At 42.3% G+C, this 25,026-nt stretch overlaps 1 protein-coding gene across 5 annotated transcripts in view; it reads left to right on the plus strand.

The window, feature by feature from the left end:
* The window catches only part of LOC147110976 (contactin-4-like), a 2,035,446-nt gene that overhangs the window by 1,464,200 nt on the left and 546,220 nt on the right, over window positions 1–25,026 (plus strand). For all 5 annotated transcript variants that reach the window (XM_086001418.1, XM_086001414.1, XM_086001417.1 and 2 more), the window contains exon 13: window positions 4,735–4,910. In XM_086001418.1, coding sequence (XP_085857544.1) covers window positions 4,735–4,910 — 176 coding nt within the window. The remainder of the gene's footprint in view (window positions 1–4,734; window positions 4,911–25,026) is intronic.

Below are 25,026 nucleotides of genomic sequence, written 5' to 3' on the forward strand. Positions count from 1 at the left end.
GTTTTGCATTCGATATTCTCCTTGGGTTCAGTGTCAGTGGCCACTCCTGTAAGGGGACATCATGGTCCTTACAAACCAGAGGTAAATGTATTATGGCCCTGGAATCAAAAAGAGAGCCCTGGCCACTATTCTGGCCCACTGGGTAATATCACATGCCACCACATGACCCCCTTATTTTCAGCAGGTGCAGGCATATATATTCTGTCAGACTGAGGCTTAGGTTATATAACAACCCATAATTTGATTTAACAGGTAAATGAGCAGTATTCAGTACAGATGGTGGTCTCTGCCGTTTCTGGGAGTTTCTGACTTGCCTTGTAAGTAGCAGAACCCCTGTCTGCCCCTGACAAGGCAAATGTCATCTGGGCTGGGGGAGAAAGCTGAGAAGGGGAACTTCCTCTACTGGGAATTCCCTCTCTGCTGCCTCAGTCGGGATATGCTGCATCTTTGGAGATTTTTACGCTGAGCGAGTTGAGGCATGCCAGTCTCCAGACGGGGGAAAGTGGGCACCACGAGTGAGGTCCAGGCCAAGCAAGCAGCCTGGACCCTTGAATGGCTGATATTTTGTAAAAAGGAAAAGAACAGATTGGTCTCTTCGGGGACAAGAACAACATAGGTGGGGGTGGGGGCTCAGGGGCATCAGAGCAATCACACTCACTCCCTGGTGGGCAGACACTGGAGTTTACGGCCACATGAGGCCAGTAGGCAGCAGAGATTTGCCCATAGTGGTACTTGTGCCCACCTGCCCCATGTAAATGAAGAGCCATGTCATTGACCTTGCAAATTCCAGCGGTGTCGGTGCTGGAGGGTACTGGCAGGCATGATTCCGATAAACTTTAGTGCCCATATATTGACAGTAGTTGCAATTTTTACAAATCTGCTCAATGTGAAACAGCAGAGCCATTCTCGCGTGCTTTCAACATAAAATTGATCATGAAACATGGTCGCTCATTTTTTAGATGACAAAATGCTACCACAGAGCCAGATCTAATTCAGTCTCTCTGCTGGTTTTAAACTCCCAACTGACTTCTGAGGTAAAGTCAGCCTCGACATTGGAGATATACTGAAACAACATGCATTAGACAACTATATCTTTTATAATTACATTAGACCAACAGCCCACAGAGTGTCTGTACAAATACATCTGTAAGTACAGTAAAGTTGAAATTCTCAGCTTGTCTGTACACAGTGTCTCACTAACTAAATTGAATAGAATGACATCTAAACAGAAAGGCATTAAGAAATGCTTCTAGGGAATATGCATTTGAAGTGAGCCTTTTCCATCCGAGACTGTAACGTAGAATCCTGTAGCTTGCGGATACCACCCCATGTGTTCATAGTGCCAGCAGAAATTAAACCAATAGATGATCTAACACAGACAAGAATGCTTCATTTTTGACACAGAACTTAACTTCTTTTTGCCAATCCCAGAGCCGAGATTGATTGAAGCGCTACAATAATTTTCAGAAAAGTGTTGGAAGAACTGTGCTTTGCTTGTGTCAGTGGAAATGGAAAGCAGCACTGTACAACATCATTCTGTCCATGTAGGGATTATGATATTTGTCTCGGCTATTAGATCTCTTTAATAGCATGATTTGCTGAGTATCAAGTGAAGCAGACTCATCAATAGTTCAGTCAAACCATTAATTGATTGAATACACGCAGACATCAAAACTGAATGTTTAAATAGACTTCTGATTAGATATTTAGGAACTGCTCTGAACATATCTATGGAAAATATTAAGTCTGAAGACTTAAAAAACAGTTGTCATACTTTTCTGAATAATAAGTGTTTTTTAAATACTTTCTTCTTTCAAATATGTGCACAGACTGCAAATCATTCTGAATCTAGTGACACAGTTTTGTTTCTTAATTTTCTGATTAATTTTGTGGCTTGCTCCACAGCACAGAACATTGCATGTTTAATAATATTTGATTACCAAGGTTGGTTTCCTCCAGAAATCCTACACTCCGTTGCCCTCAATTGGTTTCAGCACTAAACACTCTTCATATTGTTAAACTCAGATTATTGAATTGCTCTCATGTCAGTTTTTCAATCACTTCTGAGAAACTGCTTAATGGTGCCCTCTGGGAGAATGCAAATTAGTTTAGGGAAGATGAGCATTAAAAGCTGTATCAGGGTCAAAATAATCATTCTGGTATCTGATAAGTATTGAAGATCCATCATTTAATAACATTTATGGTCAACTCCCTCACTGGTTTTGTGGGTAATTGCATCATATGGTGCAGTACCAAGATATAAAAAGAATGAGGAGTTTCTGGTTCAATTGTTCCTCTGTGATGAGTTAACTGATCTCTACTGGAACAACAGTAGAGCTAATATCATTGGCATCAACGCCCCTGGGCGAGTCAAGGGAAAAAATCAACCAGGGTTCCTGCTCCTGACCACAACCCAGTGATCTCTGCCAGAAAATGCATCCATATGGATGTCATGCAAGAACAAAATTGGGTTCATCTGTGATGCTTCCCACAGTTGACTACTCTGCTAACACTCCATTCTTCATGTGCAAGCCTAGATATTGAGTAACATTTGTGGTCCTTAGAAAAAAGGGAGCCGAAGATTAAAATGCTCGAAACACGCAGAGGTCACTCAGCATCTTCAAATAAAAGAGGCAAGTTAACGTTTCAAGTGCATAAGCTTCATCACAACTCAAAACTAAAAAATAAGCAAGCATTTTAGTAGGTTGGAAAGAATGGGAGAAAATAGGGAGTGGTAGAAGAAACAACCAGATGCTCCAATCAAGGAGAAGCAGTTAATGAGTTGAATGACCTACAAATTGTTAGATGATATCCCCGTGAAGCAATTAAAGCCATTGTCATGTTTTGAAATGTTTTGATAATTTTTGCACAGGAAAGGTTTGAGAAAAAGAGTTACGTTTAAATGTTAGGTTTTTAAAAGCAAAGTGTATTGACACAAGTTTTTTTTTTAAAAGGTATACTGAAATGATAGATGGTTCAAATGCTAACAGGCTCGACTTTGAAATTGTTCCCCAAACAGTGTGTAAAAAAACCAAGCAATTCATTAGCCTGTGTCAATAATTGGTAAATTGTGAAGTCTCTGATCCTAGGTGATCAGCAGCTGTTGTCTGACAGACCTTCCCTTCTGTCTGTTAACATAGGGAGATAAAAACAGGGACAAAGACACTTGCAGTCAGTCAGGTTTTTAAATCAAAATCTATGAAAGCTTTGGCCAGTTCAGAATTTTAGCATGCAGAAGAGTAGTTCGTAGTCAAGTAAGATAACCCACTAATGTGGGATGGTTAGTTTGTTCATTGTTTTGTATTATTACATGAAAACATGTTGTACTGATTACATTCAGTGAATCTGATCATTATTGTCATTCTGTATGATCACTTGCTGTGAAACAAGGCAGCTTAATGATTCATACCTGGTCTTGTCTTACCTGGTGTGTTCTCAGTCCACATGGGGATTACATGTGAAAGACACAAATATCTGGTTCAGATCACAAGGGAAAATGATTGTTATACTCCTGCTAAGGACAAGGGACATGTTATTATTACGGAGGGAGGTGCTGAAAACATAGATCTGAAAATGGGGTGGGCAGGGGCAAAGATCCTATTGATTATGTAAACGGAGGAAATAGCAAGACATTTCAAAAGATCTTGTGCAAAAGATGGAGTCATCAGAACAGATGGCAAGAGAGACTGCAAGAAAGGAATAGTCTCTACAGGAACCAGGTTGGGAAGAAGCATAGTCCAGGCTGTTGTGGTCATCGGCTGTCTTAAGATAGACGTCAGTGTAAAGTCTATCGCCAGACATGGAGAAAAAGTAGTTCAGGAAGGAAAGGGAAGAACCAAATTGGAAGCATAGCTAATGAAAATCTCATGATCAGAGCAAGAACAGGAAATTGCACCACTGTCATCAACATAAAGGAGGAAGAGATAGGGAGGGGGCTTGAGTTGGATTGGAACATATCATACAAGAATACAGGCATATCTGGGACCCACATGATTCTCATAGTGACGCATACCTGGAAGCGTTTAATAGAGTCAGGAGAGAAATTGTTCAAGTTAAGAACAAGTTCAGCCAGGTGGTGGAGTGTGATAGCAAATGGGAACTGGTAAAGTCACTGTTTAAGGGAGATGTGGAGTCCTAGAGATTTTTTGATTAAGGGATAGAGGTGTAGAGGGGCTTTGTGTCCATGGTGGAAAATAAATATTTGGAGCTGGAGAATCTGAAATGGTTAAAGTGGCAAAGTGCATCAGAGGATGTAGTAGGGTAGAAACTGGACAAGGCGGGCAAGAAAATAATCAAGATAGGAGAAAATTCGTTTAACAGGAGTAATTGTTCAGACCAGAGGGTTGGAGGGTGCTCAGAACAGCCCTGTCTGTGTACCTTGGGCAGGAGGTAGAAACAGGCTGTTTGAGAACAGTGAGTTTGGCGGCATGGGGAAAGGGAAGCTCTTGAGAAGAGCTGAGATCACGGACGGTCTGAAAAATGATGGTGTTCAGTAATAGGTTTGTCCTTCAGAGGAAGTTAAGAGTCATCGTTCAATAGTTGGCATTTAGCCTCAGCCAGGCAGAGGGCCTTCAGCCATACAACAACAGCCACCCCTTTGTCAGCAGGTCAGTTATGACTGGCTGGGCTTACTATATTCTGCAAAAATGTCCTTTGTTTGTGCAATCTAATAAAAGTTGGCAAGTTGTGGGAATGGTTTTTATGGATAACTTTTTTTTATATAAATCTCAACAGACCCAACAAGAATTACTATACCACCAACAGACATGGATGTCACGGTGGGTGAAAGTACGATCTTGCCATGCCAAGTCTCCCATGATTCTTCGCTGAACGTTGAATTCTCGTGGTCTTTTAATGGTCAACTTATAGACTTCAGAAGAGATAGAGACCATTTTGAAAAGGTCGGAGGGGTAAGTGGTGCACACAGCTTTATAATCTAATTTTGTGATATGGTGGAGTTGTTATTATAAGATAGACATGTGCAGAATTGGCTTCCAGGTGTGAGTCAATTTAAGTAGTCCTAGAGAAAAGTTGTACTTGGATAATACTATTAACAACTGCTGAAAACTGTGTGACAAAAATAGCCATTCATAACACAAAACGAAGTAAACAAGTGGCTTAGTGGGTTAGTGTGTTACTGACCTACACAGACAAAATGTCAGACTTGGTGCCTGACCTGTACATGTTGGCTGATCTCGGGTGAGGTGCCAGTAGAAATGCCTCAGCACCCCACTGCTGGGGAGGGGTAGAATTAGCCAGAGTTCCCCCTGATCACTGCGCAATGAGCTGTGTGATTTTTGGATTGAGTTTGACTGTGACGCCCTTCCACAGCCATGCGAATATAGTCAGCTAACAGTCACTGCCAAGGTTCATAATTGAAAAACAGCCACTTTTGGCTGTGGTATGAGAGGGTGTTCAGCGCTGACAGAACTATATGTCGACAGTAGAGAAAGAGAGTCATTCAGGAGTATGAATAAAAATTGGCAAGTAAAAGCAAATGCAAAATTTTGCCACTTGGGTGTTGTAAAGCATGATTCCTGTTGATGGATAAAACATTTTATTGCAACCTTCTTGTCTACTGTCTAGTTAATTTTTAAACAGCCGCAGAGAAACTAAGTAACCTGTTGGCAAAGAAGATAACACAGCAGGAGGGATGTTCATTTATAGAATTAAGTACATTAAGGTTCTTTTGTAACTGCTATAACATATCTTAATGGTGCCAGCAGTTGTGGAATTCATTGCAGGTAGAAGCTTATTCTGGTTGGCAAACACTTATCCCTTCAAAAGAAGCAGAGTGTAATCGTGTCTGATGATTGCAGTGCTGATCAGTCAAATTAGTCAATCTTCTGCCTCTTAACTTTGCTTTCCTTCCAAGATTACAATAATTGGGACAAACAAGATTATGCTTGAATTAGTTTATTAAATATCACAGTAACGTTAGCTGATTAAATGTTGAGTCAGATTGTATAACTTACATACATGATTAGCACGAAGGTAAAGGGGTGCTTATTGAATTGCATTCTGAGATTCCTGTATTGTGAAAGCCTTTCTTGTTAGTAGTAATCAATTTCTTTTAGATGGGAAAGGATTTAATTAAATTGCATTTTCTAATAAATATAATTTGAATTGTAACCTTGCAACAGCAATACATGTCAAGGTCTATAATTATAGAAAGAACTCTAATATTCTCAGTTGCCTGTTTGCATCTCTGTTGATGTATTACTAATAAGTTGTAAAGATTTGAAGGAGTTTTGCAGGTGACTGTCAATTGCAAGTCCTCTGCTCTTTTTTAACCAATTTCCCTTTTCCTGAGTGTACATTCTTGAATGGGTGTGTGCCCATGCCTCAGACTGCCTTTAGGTGGTTGCAATGATGTTCTTTGTCCAGGTGTCACAAGGAAGGATTGTTATGGGTCAAGGAAAATATCTTGTTCCCACAACCATTCCTCACTCATGCTTTTAAAAATAGATGAATGTAAATGCTTTGTGTAAACATTATTAATATGTGAGAGTGATTTCTTTGCTTTTAATTAACAATGACATCCCAATACAGGTGATCCACAAAAGCATCTTTGAATTGACCCAATTTGGGTATATTCAGATGTTTCTCAGATTACATTGTGTGGATTCAGCTGATGTTCCTGGCCTGCTTTAAGTGCAGCTTCAGCTTATAAGCACAGAACAGGTGGCTTGAAGAATCTATAGTGGTTTGAGAAGACTGATTAACAAATTGGAATCAAATGTTTAAAGTTGGAGCTACTAGAAATGGATTCAGACTGAGCTCCCTCATGCTGGTATATGTCCAGTCTGTTTATTATCTGAAATTTTTAAGAGAGTGATATTCAGAGATTGACTATCGCCCCTTCCTATCACTGTAATCTCCTTCAGCCCCACATCCCCCCGCGATATCTGCGCTCCTCTAATTCTGCCCTCTTGAGCATCCCTGATTATAATCGCTCAACCATTGGTGGCCGTGCCTTCTGTTGCCTAGACCTGAAGCTCTGGAATTCCCTGCCTAAACCTCTCCGCCTCGCTACCTCTCTTTCCTCCTTTAAGATGCTCCTTAAAACCTACCTCTGTGACCAAGTCACCTGCCCTAATTTATCCTTATGTGGCTTGGTGTCAAATTTTTTGTCTTAAAATACTCCTGTGCAGCGCCTTGGGACGTTTTGCTACCTTAAAGGTGCTATATAAATACAAGTTGTTGTTGTTGCATAGCTACTGAACAATGGCCCGGAATTTGCGGCCAGCAGTGAAGCAAACGTGTTTGCTGCTGGCCCCGAGGTCCGCTCCGCACAGGGATCTTGCATTCAAGGTTCGGGTTTTCCAACCTACAATTCAATTCAATGGACTGTAGTGGGGATTCCCTTGTTCGAACTGCTGTGACGTCAACAGGCTGTTTAAGCAGCCAATCAAAAGGCAGAATTCTCACAGACCGTGAACAAGGAAGTGAGTAAACCCTTAAACTTCTAACTTTAGCTAGAGAGAGCAAAAGAAAGATTGGGGTTCTTGCATGGGAAAAGGCAAACCTGAAATAAAGATGGACAAACTTTTTTTAAAAAGTACAAAAAACATGGTTTGAAAAGTTTCCTAATTTAATTTTTATTAAAATGGACAAATTTCACTCTGCACAAAATTAAAATGAGTTTCCCAAGGCCTTAATATTTGTTTAGCAGTCAATACGCTGTTAAAACCCCAGTTACACCCAATACCTTTGGGCCTAACTTTTAGTGGGGAATTTAACAGTGTAATTACTGTGAAAGAGCCGAAGTTTTTGTCAGTTTCAATGATTTATGAGATTTCACTGATTGCCGGCTCTGTGGGGGGCTGGGGTCGGGGATGGGGGCGGTGGCGGGGGCACAGTGCAGCCAGTTTTGGAGCTGTCGTTGACGAACTGCAACTTCAAGATTTCTGCTTGCACATGCGCCAAATCCCGAAGTTGCGGTCAGTTTCAAAAGCGGAATGCCGGCGAACGCTGCCAGTTTGCTGACATCCCGACCGCAAATTCCGGGCCAATGCCAATGATAAAATCAACCATGTTTAGACTTCATTTACCTGCACGACTACACTTCAAGAGTAATTCATTGGCTGTGAAGCATTTTGGGTTGTCCTGAGGATGTGAAAGGCGCTATATAAATGCAAGTTCATTTTTCTCCTTCTTGAATCCCAAAAGGGGATTGGGATATTTTATCAGTGATGCAACACTTGTGCATAAAATCAAAGATAAAGATAAATGCCAAGTCTTGCGTTGTGCCAAAGCAATAAACTACTGTAATGTGCTAAAAAAAAATCCAGATACAGGCCCACCTACAATATTTCACTGACTGGTCCAGATTTATTTGTCAAAATAAAGATGAAGCTAATGGCGCTCACTGTTATTTATGCAACTGCAGCAGCAACTTCAGACAAGTAGCCAATGCGCGCGCGGTTAAACTCAAATATCCAAATGTTGCTGTCCGAGTTGCACATCTCCACATTTAGCTCATGAAAGTGACATTTTGCTGTCTACCTCACCATTGAAATGGCATGACGATGCTGTATTTACGCAGTAGATACAAACTAACCTCGCCACAGAAAGTTAAGTCTTGTCGTTTCAAGTGTAAGTACACTTTTAACGATGTGATAAGTGTTAATTACTGCCAAACAATCAGCCTTTCCTACATTACAACAGTGACAACACTCCAAAAGTACTTCATTGGCTGTAAAGCGCTTTGAGACGACCGGTGGTCATGAAAGGCGCTATATAAATGCAAGTCTTTATTTTTCTTTTCTCTGGCACTGAAAATTAACAATTGCAAGTGTAGAATCTCATTCCTTCAGGTATTAATTGTTGTTGGAGATTTAAATAATGTAATTTTTAATTTTTAAAAGATGCTCTTTTTTGCTCTCTTCCTCCAATGTTTCTTTCCCTCTCTTTATTTCTCTTTCTGTACCTGATTTGACATTGAATTCACTCACTGTAATTTACACTTCCTTCTCAATCATTGCGCTGTTTATTTCTCAATCTTTCAGCCCGATTGGTTAAGGAGATACACAGTTGGTTGCCCTGTTTCCCTCGCTGCGCCATTATCAGCTCGCACCTTCAGCAACTTACCACGCAACAATTTATAAAACCTAAACGTGCAAGGGAAAGTCTAACTAACAGCAGACGGTGTTTGATGGCAGGCTACAGCAAATTCTGGCCCTTTAGTCCTGTGTCCTGCAAGGAAAAATCTTTCAGGGGGGAAAATTCATTCTCACCCAGAAAGCAGTCGGTGTCCTCGCCAACTGCCGTTAAGGGCCGCCCGAAATGGTCACTGCGCTAAACGAGGTAAATTGGTGTGGGGGGCATGGTGGTAAGTGGTGCAGCGCTAACCTTAGGCACAACGCCGTCCTCGTGGCATTGCACGAGAGATTCGGGACCAATTTGCAGTCCTGGTGCGCCGTTGCTGCTTCCCCGAGCATCTGTGTGCGAGGCTGTGAAGCTCGCAATGCATTGTGGGCAGTGAGGATCTCTGAAATTTAAAGGGCCATGCACATTGAAGCAAGACAAAATAAAATGCACTGATTCAATACATTTTTCAGCCCTTTCTGTCTTTCAACAAATAATCAATTTACCTCCTAACCTCAACAAATGGGAAAACTGCCTCAGCGATAACAGAAATGGCTCAGCAAGCCAGGGAAGGGGCATCCAGGGTCTCGCACGCAGCACTCCAGCTTTGTGCAGGGGGTCAACACTGCAAGAGAGGTCCTCTACCCACAGGGGCCAGGATGCCCTCCAGAAAGAACAATGTGGGAGTACATACCAAGGCCGTCACTGCCAGCATGTCGCCCCCACCACCTGGCTCCAGGGCCCAAAGAAGTTTCTTGACCTCAGGCCAGTGGTCAAGGTCAGTGAATGCATCTTCAAAAGACGTCACCTACCAACTGCACCACTAGCCTCTTGCACTGCTCAATGCAGGACCCCCAATCCCACACCTACCAACAATCTGCACCAATGACGAGGCACATCTCCCATTCCTAGCATCACCTCACCGCCTTGGAGGAGATGGTGCTGGCCATTCTTGACAGGGGCATGGCTGAGCCCTTGCCCAGCAGCGGGGCTGAAAGGATACAAGATGCGGGTATCATCGTACATTATCCTCCTGGCATGCAACTTTAGGTTTCCCGCCCTCCTGTCAGCACAACTCCATTCTTGTGCCTCCCTCATTTCACACACCCAAGAAATGCAGCCTGCCCAGCCAGTGGGTCAATAAGAGGCCGCCTGCCCAGCCAGTGGGTCAATAAGAGGTCGCCTGCCCAGCCAGTGGGACCACAGGCGGATGATTCCATCCCGGATATCCCGGCCACAAAGGGGCTGTCTGGGATGCATCCTTCCATCTGATTCCTCCTCTTCGGCTTCCTCCTCTTCTGTGTCTTTACTTCTGGGTCGTCTTCTTCTCTTTGCAAGTGGACACTGTAAATGTAAAATGACAGCATAAGATGCAGCAAATACTCAGTTGGTCAGGCAGCATGTCGACCTGAGACGTGAACTCCACGGATGTAACGTGACCTGCTGATTATTCACAGCATGTTCTATCTTCTCAAAGGCGTTCACTTACCATCCGAGCCCTTGCAACCATCCAGCAGCACTCCCAAAACACTTTAAAAAAAAAAACTTTTCCCATCTATTGCAGCAAGCCACCACTTCAATAAAATAAAAAAAAGCCCAAACCCTTCCATTCAAACTTACCTGATTGATGTGTGTGTCACTTTAACAGCTGCAGATGTCACCCCTGTCAGCGTCTGTCAGCCTGCTTGCACATCAGGTTAACCTGGCGTGTTTAGGACCCAGCGCTGAATTGAGCGCTGGGGTCAAAGTTTGCGTAGGTCACCATGCTGCCATTTTTTTTTCACATGCAGACAGCGCAAAAGGGGTGACCAATACGGCCGCCGCCGCTGGGACCGCCTCCAGCTGGCACACGAACAGCCGCCGCCATTTTTTCGCGCATCGCTGGCGCTAATAGGTGGTAGTAAGGGCATCAATTTCTCGCTCTTAGTATTTCAATACAAAAATTTTAACATCTGTCTAAGCCTCTAAAGGTCTAGTTTTACCATCACTTTTACATCACCGTAAGGCAGTCTTCACTTAACAGCTATGTGAAAGTGACCGTATGACTCCAGAGCCTGGTCTTGAGTCATCCCCCGCCCCTCCCCCAGCCAGGGAGGCTGTCTAACTCCAGTGTAGTGTAGTGTCAGGCTGGATTCAAGAAGCACTCGAGACCTTCTGGGCACTTTATAAACTGAAGTGTTTATGTTGGTGGGGGGCGGTCCCTCAGGACATTTAGGATTTGTAAAGTGGGAGCAGAGCTCTTCGTGTGTGTAAACACAAATGCACCAAGGTCCCTTGAGGCAGCAACAAATCAATTCACAGCCGGGGCAGCCAGCCCACAGCACACCTCCAGTGCTGCCACGTGCCAGCTATTGGTCTCAGATTGGCAGAGCAAGGTAACTGAGGAGCGAAATGATTTTAAATGTAATTGGCTATATCTATGGTGAGTACAGCATTTGTGCAGAAGCACATAGAGGGCACAATTAACATTCAAAGTACCATTGAGTGAATATCCTAAAGCATTACGGCACTGTAAAGTGGCAGTCACACTGTGGAGTTTGATTCTACAGTAATTAAGTATTGTGTGGACAACTTCATTTAAACGTTTCTATAGATGAGGTACCAAGCGAGCACAGGAATAGTATATCTTTTTTAACCCGCAATGTAGACACCCTCATTGTTTCAAAGGGGTGCTGTTTAAAATTGTTTCTCTAGTCATTTTTACTCGTTGCCCTAGCCCAGTCCTACCCCAACTGATCCCACTTCTCTCCAGATCAGCTGAAATGACCGATGTGTAAGTAACATCTGTCAATGTACTAATCAATGTGTAGAAAATGGAGTAATATGTTTAACAGTTTGGGGTGCACCATTGCTGTCGACTCTCCAAATCACTAGCAAATTGAAACTCTTGGCTGAGAACCTGATTGTCCATTTGCAATTTTTTTAATTACATGATGTCAGTGATAGAATCATGATAATAGCAATTCTACCATCAGTAACGCAAATTACTGCTCCCGGAAATAATTGCTCGCTGTGTTTAATTATTATTTTAAATCTCGTTGCCATCAATTATCATGTCAGTGGCCAACAGCATTATTATTCGTGCCATTAGAACGCTAGGTAATTCACAATATCCCAGCATTGACATTAGATTTTATTTAAATTAATGGATTTCAGTGTTTATTCCACTGCACATAAATATTCCAACTTAAACAGGCAGAACTGTTCTTTGAGCACCACAGCTGAGGAGATCAGCAATAAATAATGGTTAAAGATAAAAGCCCATTTGTGATTCCTCAATATAATCTCTCTTTGTACAGGCTTCTGCATATCAGAACCAGTAAATGGAAGCTGAATTGTGCTGGCAAATTTTACAAAATGCTGTTGGTTAGATCTGCTGAACCTTATTGTGAGTAAGTCCTGGGATGTAACAGGCTAAATTACCTTTCAATCAAATATATTTGGCACATACACTTGACTGCCGTTTAAGGTAAGGAGAATTACAATCTCAAAGTACATAGGGAACAGAAGCCTCCATTTGTACTCTGTGAATTATAATCAAATCATAAAATGAAAGGTAGCACTGCTAAGCTTTCATCCTATTTGTAAGAATAAAAACCATTCTTCACAACTCCAAAGTGTTCTATTTGGGTCACTAAACAAAGAATAACATTGACTACATCAACCGGGATGATACTGTGGCCTATTTGTAATGTTGTCTGTTAGGAGTTATCATTATGGAATAATGGTCAGCTGGGAATGAGTTACAAGGGTATAACTTAATTAAAAGGCTTAGATGGCAACAGAAGAAGCTCATGATTTATTGCCCTCATCTGAAACCTGAGATTATGTTGCACATTTGTGACGCACTCTGGAATCTGTTATTTTACATAATTCATCACACTGTGTCTAAATATCTATTTTCAGTTTTAAACATATTCTGATTTCAGAACTATCTCCAGCATTATGGAGTATTGACAGTTATGTTTCTGAGCAATATTACTACAGGTTTAGCAGAAAAATGTTTTCATTACATTTCAGGAAATATATGCATTAATTCTGTTACCTTCAGATGCTCCTGCAATGATACTTGACACTGCTGAAAATAACAATCATACTCTGTGCCCGGGGAAATATCAATCAAGCAAGTGTTGCAGCAACAATTGGCAGCCAACAACACTGATCTTCAGGCCTCATCGTCTCCAACCCAATTAAAAGATCCTATTTTTCGAAGTGCTTATAAGATCATCCGTCTCCTTGCACAAGTAGTATTCCTAAGTTAATTTCAACTTTACAAAAGATCTCTCAGTTCAATGGTTGCTTGTATGTTTTGTGATCTCTCAATCTCATGAAATAAGCCCAGTGCACACAAGTCATGCAATAGGTTCCAATTGTCTGATTTTGTGATTAAAAACTTAGCAAAGTAAATGGGCATATAAATGAGACTTAGTGAAACAGAAAGTTCTATGTAGAAACTCAACTGAGAGTTAAGAGATAATTGGTCAGTGTGGTAGTGTTGCACAGTGACATAATGCGCGTGTAGATTTTATTTTAAGATAGTGTGATGAAATATCTGCCCTTCAGTCTTAAGAAGAGTTGGTATAACTGCTATTATACTAGCTGATGAGTATCAGGCTATCCAACATGACTGCTTACTGATCTTGCCAGTATTCCTATTTGGAGATTGCATTGCTTACATTCCCCACAAATATCAAAAATACCTCTAATTAGGAGGATTTGCCTGACCTGGAATCCTCTGTAATACTGGAACAAATAGATTATTTGCATTCTTGAGTTCTGGATAACTTTACATAATGCAGAATTTTTAATTAGATTTGTTAATTGTATTTTGTTCTGCTGTTTTTGTTCTTTCCCATTTGTACATCTGTCCCTGTGCCCCAGTTTTATCCATGGTTCCTTGATCACATGGACAGGTAGATCTCTCCTTTAAACTAGCTGTCTGTAATAAGGAATTCGCAATGGCGGACTAACAGGTGCAAAGCTGTATCCTGCTATTCCTTGAAACACTGGGGGTGATTTTCATTCAGAAGTCGGGAAGGAGGCGGGACTACAACGTTCAGGGTTGTAGTCCCGCCTCCATCGAGATGCGGCCAATCCACACAATTTTAACTTGATTGACCTTGTTGAGCCTGCCCAGCGGGCTCAGCAGACCAATTAAGGGCCACCCGGCAACAGGTGACGTCACAGACTGAAATTTCATCTGTCAAGATGTTTTGACAGATGAAATATCAGTGTTTCACAGCTGTTTGACGCTGTCAAACACTGACAGTCTTACTTCTAACCTGAGTCCTTCTACACAGACTCAGTTAGAAATATCACCGGCACACAAAGCTGCAGGCTGTCACTTTTGACAGATCACAGCCATTCTGCTTTCTGTGCCGGTTAGATAATGGACTCCCGAAACCTAGAGGAAGGAAGGCTAAAAAGGTAAGTACAGGTAATTTAAACTTCTTTACACACTTTAGATGCACCAAACACACTTACCTTTGCACTCATGCACCCATCACTCACCTGAACACCGACATCTCGACCCCTCCAAGTCCTTCAACCCAACGGCCCGACTCCTCTAACTTGGCGTGGTTTGGAGCCGTCGGGAATCCCACACTTCAAGCTTTAAAATAGGGATTAGGCTAAAAACTGCCAGTTAACTACCTGTTAACAGGCAGTTAATTGGCACTAATCCCTTCCCGCCTCGGGTCGGCGGGTCCCAGTGCGGGGCGGGTACCCGCCTCCTTTGAAACTTACATGGAGGCGGGTTGGGGGCGGGATGGTGTCGGGACCCCCGAATTCGGGACTTTAACCCCCCGCACGCCTCCACTCCTGACTCCACGGGTCAATGAAAATCAACCCCACTGTGTGGCCTGTATTTTCCGATGCCTACGGGTGTGTATGGGCTGTGTACACACCCGCAGGGACATCGGAAATGCCGGTTTCAGGCTGACAGATCAGATGCCTGCCCTGGAGAAGGGCCTCTGCAGGGGGAGAGTTCCGCTTTCTGCAGAACCTCCGCCCGCTGAAATCCCTTAAAAATCCTACGCCTGGTAAAAGCAGCAGTAAGGCCTGCTTTTACCAGCATAAGAGTTTAAAAAAGTTAAAAAAAAAAAATTCACTCTTTTATAATTTAATAATACTTTTAAAAAGGTGAGTTTATTTATAGCCCCATAAAAAGCTTTAATTATATTTTTCAAAAAATTTAATTTTTGTTTAAAATATTTAATTTAATGTAATTTTAGCTCATTTTAAAACGTGATTTAAAAAAATTTATTTAATGTTTTGATATGTTTTTGGGGTGATCTCCATTCATACATTTGACAGGTCTATTGGCTGGCCTGCCCCACGTGATCCCAGGGGCGCTTGCAAACCACCTGCACACCTGGGATACGTGGGCCCTGCGCATTTCGACTGTGGAGAGGCCCAGGAGCGGAAGTATACGCACCTCGGGAGCCCTCAGGTAAGAGCGTTGATTTTTTTCCAATAGGAGGCATCGGAAATTACGGAACTGTGTTCCTCAAAATAATACAAGAAAACACGTTGTCCTCCATCCTGCCTCTTACTGGCAAGTTCTTTGATTTCTCTTATGATTGACACATAACTTAACACCTTGGAAAGTATTCTACCTGCTGTGCTAAAAAATTTAACCTTTTCAAAATACTAATATTCCGAAACATCATAACATAAGAACATAATAAATAGGAGCAGGAGTAAGCCATTCGGCCCCTGTAGCCTGCTCAGCCATTCAATAAGATCATGGCTGATGATCTACCTCAACTCCACTTTCCTGCACTAACCCCATATCCCTTGATTCCCTTAATATCCAAAAATCTATCGATCTCTGTCTTGAATATACTCAACGACTGAGCCTTCACAGCCCTCTGGGGTAGAGAATCCCAAAGATTCACCACCCTCTGAGTGAAGAAATTTCTCCTCATCTCAGTCCTAAATGGCCGACCATTTCTGAGACTGTGACCCCTGGTTCTAGACTCCCCAGCCAGGGAAACATCCTCCCTGCGTCTACCATGTCAAGCCCTGTAAGAATTTTGTATGTTTCAATGCGATCTCCTCTCATTCTTCTAAACTCCAGAGAATATAGGCCTAGTCTACTCAATCTCTCCTCATAGGACAATCCCCCCATCCCAGGAACCAGTCTGGTGAATCTTCGTTGCACTCCCTCTGTGGCAAGTATATCCTTCCTTAGGTAAGGAGACCAAAACTGTACACAATACTCCAGGTGTGGTCTCACCAGGGCCCTATATAATTGCAGCAAGACGTCTTTACTCTTGTACTCAAATCTTCTTGTAATAAAGGCCAACATACCATTTGCTTTCTTAATTGCTTGCTGTACCTGCATGTTAACTTGCAGTGATTCGTGTACAAGGATGTTCATAGGCAAATATTTGTTTTTGGAAATGTGAATTAATTGTACTGCCATGAGGTGCATATTTGGCATCGCATCTGGTGTTTGATTTGCATTATCATACCATGTTTTCATGGATTTCAAGTTTTGTCTACAATTTAATAGAATATATTGAACGGCCAGTAAATTCATTTTGTTCTGACCTGTTGATTTACAGTTTCAAAATCAATCCACATCTATGGTTCATTTTTCAGTGACCTGCCAGCCTGTAATAGAAGCTGCAGATTTCCATCTCTCACGATGTTATAACAACAGCTTGCATTTATTTAGCGCCTTTATCATCCCAAGGCACTTTACACATAGGTGTAGCAAAAATGGACACCAAGCCAGTAGAGAGAGATTAGCAAGGATGATCAAAAGTTTGGGATCTTCAGGAGGCTTTCAAAGATGAAGAGAGGTGGTGAAGTTTAGATCAGGAGTTCCAAAGAGTAGACCCACAGCAGCCGAATGCTCTACCACCAATGGCGGGATGAAGGGATGGGGTAAACAGAAGGTCAGCATCAGAGGAATGAAGTTTTTGAGAAGGAATATTGGGCTGGAGGAGATTGTTGAAGGAAGGTGGGGAAAGGCCAGGAGGGATTTATAGATGTGGACAAGGGTTTTAAATGTATCACACTAGGGGATGGGCAGGCAGGATAGGTCAGCAAGGACGGGGGTGTGTGTGGGACGAAATGTGTCAGGACACGTGCCGCAGAGTTTGGACGTTGGAGTTTATGGACGCAGGAGATTGGGAGACTGACACAGAGAGTATTGGAATCGGAATAGTAGAGCCTGGAGCGGTTGAAGGCATAGATAAGGGTCTCAGCAGTGGTGGGGATGTGGTGGGGTAAAGTTGGGTTACGTTGAGGAGGTCGAAGTCAGTGGTCTTAGTGATAGATAGGGTATGGGTTTTGAAATTCAGCTCCAGTTTTCACAGGATTCTGAGTTTACAGATGGTTTACCTCCGCCTGAGAGAGTGGGAGGGGAGGGAGTTGGAGTCAATGGTAAGAAAGCAGAGTTTTTGACTGAATGCAATGGTTTCAGCCTTCCCAGTGTCTCCCAAGAGCCATTCAGTTCACCCCCGGATTGTTTGCTCTCCTGAAAATATGATCGCTGTGGAATGCCAGACAATGTAGCCACCATGGCTCCTTCCTGGTTAACACCCATTGACATGTGTAATGATAGCTCTGTGGCCAGGTTAATTGAGTGCAAACTGTTTTTTTTACAATGAAGCCAAAGAATTGATGGCCAAAGAATTTGGGCCATCTGCAGCACCTTGCACCCAGTGATAGCTTTGCATGTGGTCAGATGCTGCCTCCGCTTCATAGCAAAAGTGCTGACCCTTGCAAATACAGCATCTGTGACTTGCATGATACAGGTGTATGATTCAGACTGACTAATGTAGCACATGTCCTTGGGGTGGTTTGGAAAGATCTGGCAACGTCAAGAGCTTCGTGCTGCAGTAACCCTTACAAATGTAGGAAGAGCCATTTCTGTTCTCGACATCATTCTACAGCAGATGGTTCCTTTGTGTAGCAGCCTGTGTTGTGAAGCGTAAACAAGGGAAACAAATCTCTTCCAACAGTACATGTGGAGAGATCTGTAACTGGAGGCCCCGGATAGTGACAGATTTAGACAGAACGCCACGGGCTGCATTTGGTGGCTCTTCATGAACTCTGCTTCCCCATCTGAACTATCCTAGCAACAACTTCAAGAAACCCTGGACAGCAATGCACCATCCTCGCGCCCACCCCTGCCCACAACTGCAAAATTGGCACAAAGAAAACTAATGCTTGAAGCAAAACCCAACAACATTGAAGAGAAAACTCAAAGAAAAAAACCTGTCAGATGAACATGACAACCATCCAGCTTTAAGAGGCCTGTTCAAGCAGACCAGCACCCAGGATCGCTGATGTGTTAATGTAAAACAGGCAAGCAGTATGTTGTGGGCAGCCCCACCCCACCCAATTCAAATAAAAATTCATGTTGGTAGCGTAGTCTCTATTGCACATCGAAAATCAACACTTGGGGAAATTGGGATGCTGCAGATTCAGCATAAGTAGCTGCTGACTGGATTACCCAACTGCTGCCTGCAAGGCATCACAGAGACTCAGGAAGTCAGTGCTCAAGTCCCTTTGTAAAAGAGCGCCTGTCACAAGGAGAACATATGAACACACGAGCATACTTAAATGACAGACAGAAAATGACCAGCTGGATCGTCGATCCTGCCCCATACCATCATAGTGCAACTGAGCATCATCTCTCCCTGCCCTTCAGCAGTCACGCAATCTCCTGGGAGCGTTAAAATAAGAGGAAAGAAAAAGAAGGCCAATTCAGGCAACAAAAAAAAATCAGTGAAATTCCTCTCTGATCGCGAAGGCGATCAAAACAAGTTCAGGAGACTTGCTTGCAGTGAGCGAGCACTCACTGCAGGAGCTGACAACCTGTTTCAAAGGTTGATGACCCTCTGCAAAATGAAAAACCTCCTGACATCTAACCTAATAATAAACTTGCAGAATGGGCATATAATTGGCAAATGAATTTCAACACAGATAAGTGTGCGGTATTACATTTTGCTAAGAAAAATAAGGAGGTCACATATTACTTAGAAAATAAGAATCTAAATGGGGTAGAGGAAGAAAGGGATCTGGGAATACAAATACACAAATCACTAAAAGTTGTGACGCAGGTTAATAAGGCCATAAAAAAAGCAAACCAAGCACTGGGGTTTATTTATAGAGGGATAGAATTGAAAAGTAGCGAAGTTATGCTAAACTTGTATCGAACCTTGGTTAGACCACACTTTGAGTACTGTGTGCAGTTCTGGTCGCCATTATAAAAAGCATATAGAGGCACTGGAAAGGGTACAAAAAATAATTACAAGGATGATACCAGAATTGCGAGGTTATACCAATCAGGAAAGGATGAAAAGAGAAGGCTGAGGGGTGACTTAATAGTGGTCTTTAAAATTGTGCAATGTTTTGATCAAGTAGACAGAAAGACAGTATTTCCACTTGTGGGGGAAAGCAAAACTAGAGGCCATCAATATAAGATAGTTGCCAAGAAATCAAATAGGGAATTCAAAAGAAACTTCTTTACCCAGAGTGGTGAGAATGTGGAATTTGCTACCACAGGGAACGGTTGAGGCGAATTGTATCGATGTATTTAAGGGGAGGCTAGATAAGTGTATGAGGGAGAAGGGAATAGAAGGTTATGCTGATAGAGTTAGATGAAGGAAAGACAGGAGGAGGCTCGAGTGGAGCATAAATGCCGGCATAGACTGGTTGGGCCGAATGGCCTGTTTCTGTGCTGTATATTCTATGTAATTCTAGTTTACGCTTACTTAACTTATACACATGCTCCTGGTTCTCCTTAACCCCTCTAACTCAAATATTCTGTCCACATGGACAGAGTCTAGTCCTTTCATTATTTTAATGACCTGAATCAAATCTCCCCAAAATGCATGCTTTTCTTGAGTAAAAAGACTCTGCTCTCTAAGCCTCTCATGATAACTGTGGCTAGGTATCAGTCTAGTGGCCTGCGTTTGAACTGTTTCCACAGTCTCTATATCATCCACCATATGAGGGGACCAAAACTGGACACAGTAGTCGAGATGAGGCCTAACCTAGGTGCTATGCAAGAGAGTATAATTTTTTATGTTTTTTTGTTTGGATTGTCCTTGAAATACATCCCAATACTCTTATTTGCTTTTCCTATATTATCTACATTTAAATTACATCTTCCAGACGTGGGCCCTTTCTCCGTCACATCTAGATCTGATTGTAATTGTTTTTCTCAACTAAGGCCCTAACATTCATACAAATTTGTATTATCTGAAAACTTATTAATGAAGATTGTGAAGAGCAACAGTCCTAACACCGATCGCTGGATGTTCATTGTCCTAGGTGAGATCTAATCATCTGAATTTTTTTCAATAACTATTGGAGAAACACGTTAATTATTTTTTTTCCTATTTCAAAGTGGCTTAATTAACTTTTAGTTCTTTTCTCACCATCATAAGATGTTTCAGATCTTACAAAGTCTGCTTGGACTATTGAGAGCAGAAAATTGGAGAATTGTTCTTCGTAAAGCACTTCACCATTGTGAATGTGTAATATTTGTGAGGTGTTAATAAATCACAGGCTCTATCTGTCAGATAATATAACAGGGAATGCCACGGCAGAGAAAAGTTACACATTGTGCAATTCAATGTCTTCATAATTTAAAGTGCATAGATTCTTTTTGAATTATCTGTGCTTATTTTTGTTAAATTCATGTTCCTAGTCAAATCCTGTAATAGCATTTGATTTTACAGGTTATTGGAGAAACTGCCTGCTATTGAGGCTTACATGTCCAACTGTAGGCATGCCTGCGAGATCAGACTTGTGGAATACACAACTCTTTGTCAAAACCATGTAGTGTATTCCTGGGAATTCTTTGATAAATGTTGCAATATGTTACCTTCAGTGCTTGTGGAGAGTTCTTTACTCAAAGCTTAAAATTGTCACCACAATGCTGTTGCTTTTTGTTGAACGAGGACTTAATCATACATTAGTGCTATACCTGGAGCACAACACATAGAACCATCGGTCATTTATAAGTTGCTTTAACAGCTGACAGTTGAAAGAATACTTTCATCTCACCATGCCCAGGAGTAAGATGCCTATTATTTATCCAGTGAGAGCTTTGCTTCTGTCATTGAATCAAACCAGTGTTCCTCCAGGAAATACTAATTCCAAGAGAAATGGAGAACCTTAAATATTAGTCTAAGATTTATGATGTAACCAGAAGTGGGTTCTCTCTTCTCTCCTCATCCTGGTAATGGATGTAGCCTCTATAGGTGGCAAAAAGTTGTCAACGGTCAGATTGTAACTTTAAACTGCAGTTCTGATGACGGTGGCAGTACACCTGTGGAGTCAATGAAGAACTGGTTACACTTGTCACATGCAGCAGTTTAATCCGTAAAAAAAGTCACGGAAGTTTCCACGATTCAGAAAGTTGAATGAGTTCTGTTACTAGTGAGCAGCGATGTATATTTGCTTGTGTGTTGGTTGTACAGGGAGAGTAGATTTTAATCTCATTGATGGGGCATTACAACTTAGAAGGGCTCCAACTGAGCTTAGTGAAGTCTGAGAATAAACTTAAACAGACACCCCAGTTGACGCCGCCATAAGTCTAAAATTATGAAACCCTTGCAGGGTGGGAATAAAATCTGCATTCCCTGGTTTTACAATGTTTAATAAACTGTAAGTAATCAAAGATCTGTCTGTATAATTCATAAGAACATAAGAAATAGGAGCAGGAGTAGGTCATTCGGGCTTCAAGCCTGCTCCGCCATTCAATAAGATCACGGCTGATCTCAACTCCACTTTCCCACACTATCCCCATATCCCTTGATTCCCATAGTGCCCAAAAATCTATCGATCTCTGTCTTGAATATACTCAACGACTGAGCCTCCACAGCCCTCTGGGGTAGAGAATTCCAAAGATTCACAACCTTTTGAGTGAAGAAATTTCTCCACATCTCAGTCCTAAATGGCTGACTCCTTATTCTAGTTCTTAATTCTCCAGCCAGGGGAAACATCCTCACAGAATCTACCCTGTCAAGCCCTTTAAGAATTTTTTCTGTTTAAATGAGATCACCTCTCATTCTTCTAAACTCTAGAGAATATAGGCCTAGTCTACTCATAGGACAATCACCCCATCTCAGGAATCCATCTTGTGAACCTACTACAAGAGTAAATTTCCCTCAATAAAGGAGGAAGACTTTCTGCAAAAGCAAAATACTGCAGATGCTGGAAATCTGAAATAAAAACAGAAAATTCTGGAAATTACTCAGCAGGTCAGACACAGGTGGAGCGAGAAACAGAGTCAACGTTTCAGGTCGATGACCTCCTGGCAAAACTGTTGAACAGTCACCGACCTGAACCATTAACTCTGCTTCTCTCTCCACAGATGCTGCCTGACCTGCTGAGCATTTTCGGCATTCTCTGCTTTTATATAGGAAGACTCTGTGTGTGTGTTAAGTGTAACTCTCTCTCCTCCTTTAAGACGCTCCTTAAAACCTGCCTCTTTGACCAAGCTTTTGGTCATCTACCCTAATGGCCCAGAAATTCGGGTCTCCATGGGTGTGTACGCACCCGTAGGCCCAATGGAAGTGCCGGTTTCCTGCATGCACTGCGCATGCGCGGGAAACCGGCACGTCCGTTCCCCTGAAAGAAGGGGTCCAGAGTTCGAATGCGTGCGCAGGAGAGGCTGCGCGTGCGCATCGAACTTACGTTTTTTTTACAGGTTTTCCCGGGAGGGTAAGTCTGCAGAATTTACACATATAAAAAGCAGGCGTAAGGCCTGCTTTTTACAAGGTAAGTGGTGAATTAATTAAAATTAAAACATTTTTTCCACAGGTTTATTATTTTTAAATACTTTAAAGAAAAGTAAGTTTATTTTTAGCCCCATTAGAAAATAAATTATTTTTTTCAAAAATTTTAATTCTTGTTTAATATAGTTATTTCATGTAATTTATAGTTTATTTTAAAAAATGTGATTTAAAAAAAATTTATTTGAAGATTTAGTGATGTTTTGGGGCCCGTAGTATTTATAAGTTTTGACAGCTCTTCCTGTCAATCTTATGAATGGAGCATTCCCTGCTCCGATTGGCTCCCCATGGCCCACGTGATCCCAGGGGCCGCATCGAACTAACTGCGCCCCGGGATACGCAAGCACTGCGCGCCGGCAGCTGGAGCAGGCCCAGGATCGGAATTCCACGGGGGCCCACAGCTCAACGGCCGGCGCGCAAGGTAAGTGCAGGTCGGGGGCTTGCACCTGCGGGAAGCCCCCGACCCGAATTTCTGGGCCAATATCTCCTTATGTGTCTCGGTGTCAAATTTTGTTTGATAACGTTCCTGTGAAGCGCTATGGGGCGTTTTACTACGTTAAAGGTGCTATATAAAGGCAAGTTCAGATCCAGAATGTTGATCCCCAGTCTGATTTTTTTTTTAATCAGCATGTAAGTGGCAGTTCATTCTCCACACCTTTGATTCCCATCCAAAAAACCAAGGGTTGAGATGTTACTTGTTAAGTCTGTGTGTTCCAGTTATGGTTAATATGAATCACTGCACACAGACCACAAGAATAACTTTAACAGGTCTTTACTAGTCGAAGGTCAGGGCTGAACTACCCAGCAAATTACTACACAGCACTTATATACCGGTGTGGTCACCACCGGTATTACCGTATACAGCAGCCAGAGAAAGTAGTACATCTCTTAAGGTGGAACAGATTTAAGTTCTCTTAAGGTGGAACAAGTTACATACACCACAATCCTCCCTTTTTAGCATAACAGTTATATCCCCATTTAACATAACATAATAACATATATACATACACAACTTCATGTAGAAACAGTTCAAAGGTTCAGTCTCTCAGGAGGCCTCCTGATTCGAGTTGGATAACGCCTTTCAGGTTCTTGTTGCTGAGGTGACTCCTCTAGTTGGTCTCTTATGTCTTGGACATCATCATCAGGTACATTCACTGCCGAGGTAGATGCTTCAGGTTCACTAACTTCTTCCACGGTTGTCTCTGTCGTAACCATGGGTTCGACCCTTGTTCTCGATTCTACCAGTTGGTCAGCATGACGCCGTATTACATTTTTACCAACATCTACCGTGTACATCAGGGGTCCTTGTCTGGCCCGAATTGTTCCGGATTGCCATTTCTCGTTTCCATAGTCCCTGGCCAACACTGGTTGTCCTACCTCGAAACTCCGAGTGGTCTTGTTATTTATATGTTGGAACTGTTTGTTTTCAACTTCCCTCCGCACATTTGGTTTTAACAAGTCCAACCTGGACCGCAACCTCCTGTTATAAAACATCATGGCAGGACTTTGGTTTGTCACTGCATGAGCGGCGTTTCGATATGCCAGTAGAAACTTGTCCACCTTATGTTGTAGTGGAATCTGATCTTCGCTCATGGCCTTTATTGCTTTTTTGAATGTTTGTACAAATCTCTCGGCCAACCCATTTGTAGCCGGATGATATGGGGCAGAGGTATAATGTTTCACCCCATTCTTCTTTAAGAATTTTTGGAATTCTTCTGACACGAACTGTGGTCCGTTGTCGGAACATATTTGTTCTGGCAATCCGTTCCTTGCGAATATCGTTCTTAACACCGCAATTGTCTTTTCTGAAGTAGTGGTAGTCATCTTGATCACTTCTGGCCATTTAGAATGTGCGTCCACCGCAATTAGAAACATGGAGTCCATGAATGGACCAGCAAAGTCAATATGTACGCGTTGCCATGGGGCTGAAGGCCATTCCCATGGATGCAGCGGTGCAATCGGAGGTGCATTTTGCACTTTTTGGCACCCTGAGCAGCTTTTCGTTAGCTCCTCTATCTGTTGGTCGATACCCGGCCACCACACATAAGCCCTAGCAAGGCTTTTCATCTTGACTCCCCCCAGATGACCTTCATGCAGTTCCTTTAGAACTCTTTCCCTTAACTTAGGAGGAATAATCACTCTCGTTCCATACATCAATGTTCCTTGA

Source organism: Somniosus microcephalus, chromosome 11 (assembly GCF_052327205.1).
Source record: "Somniosus microcephalus isolate GS21.2 chromosome 11, FLI_Smic_1.0, whole genome shotgun sequence".
NCBI classification, from domain to species: domain Eukaryota; kingdom Metazoa; phylum Chordata; class Chondrichthyes; order Squaliformes; family Somniosidae; genus Somniosus; species Somniosus microcephalus.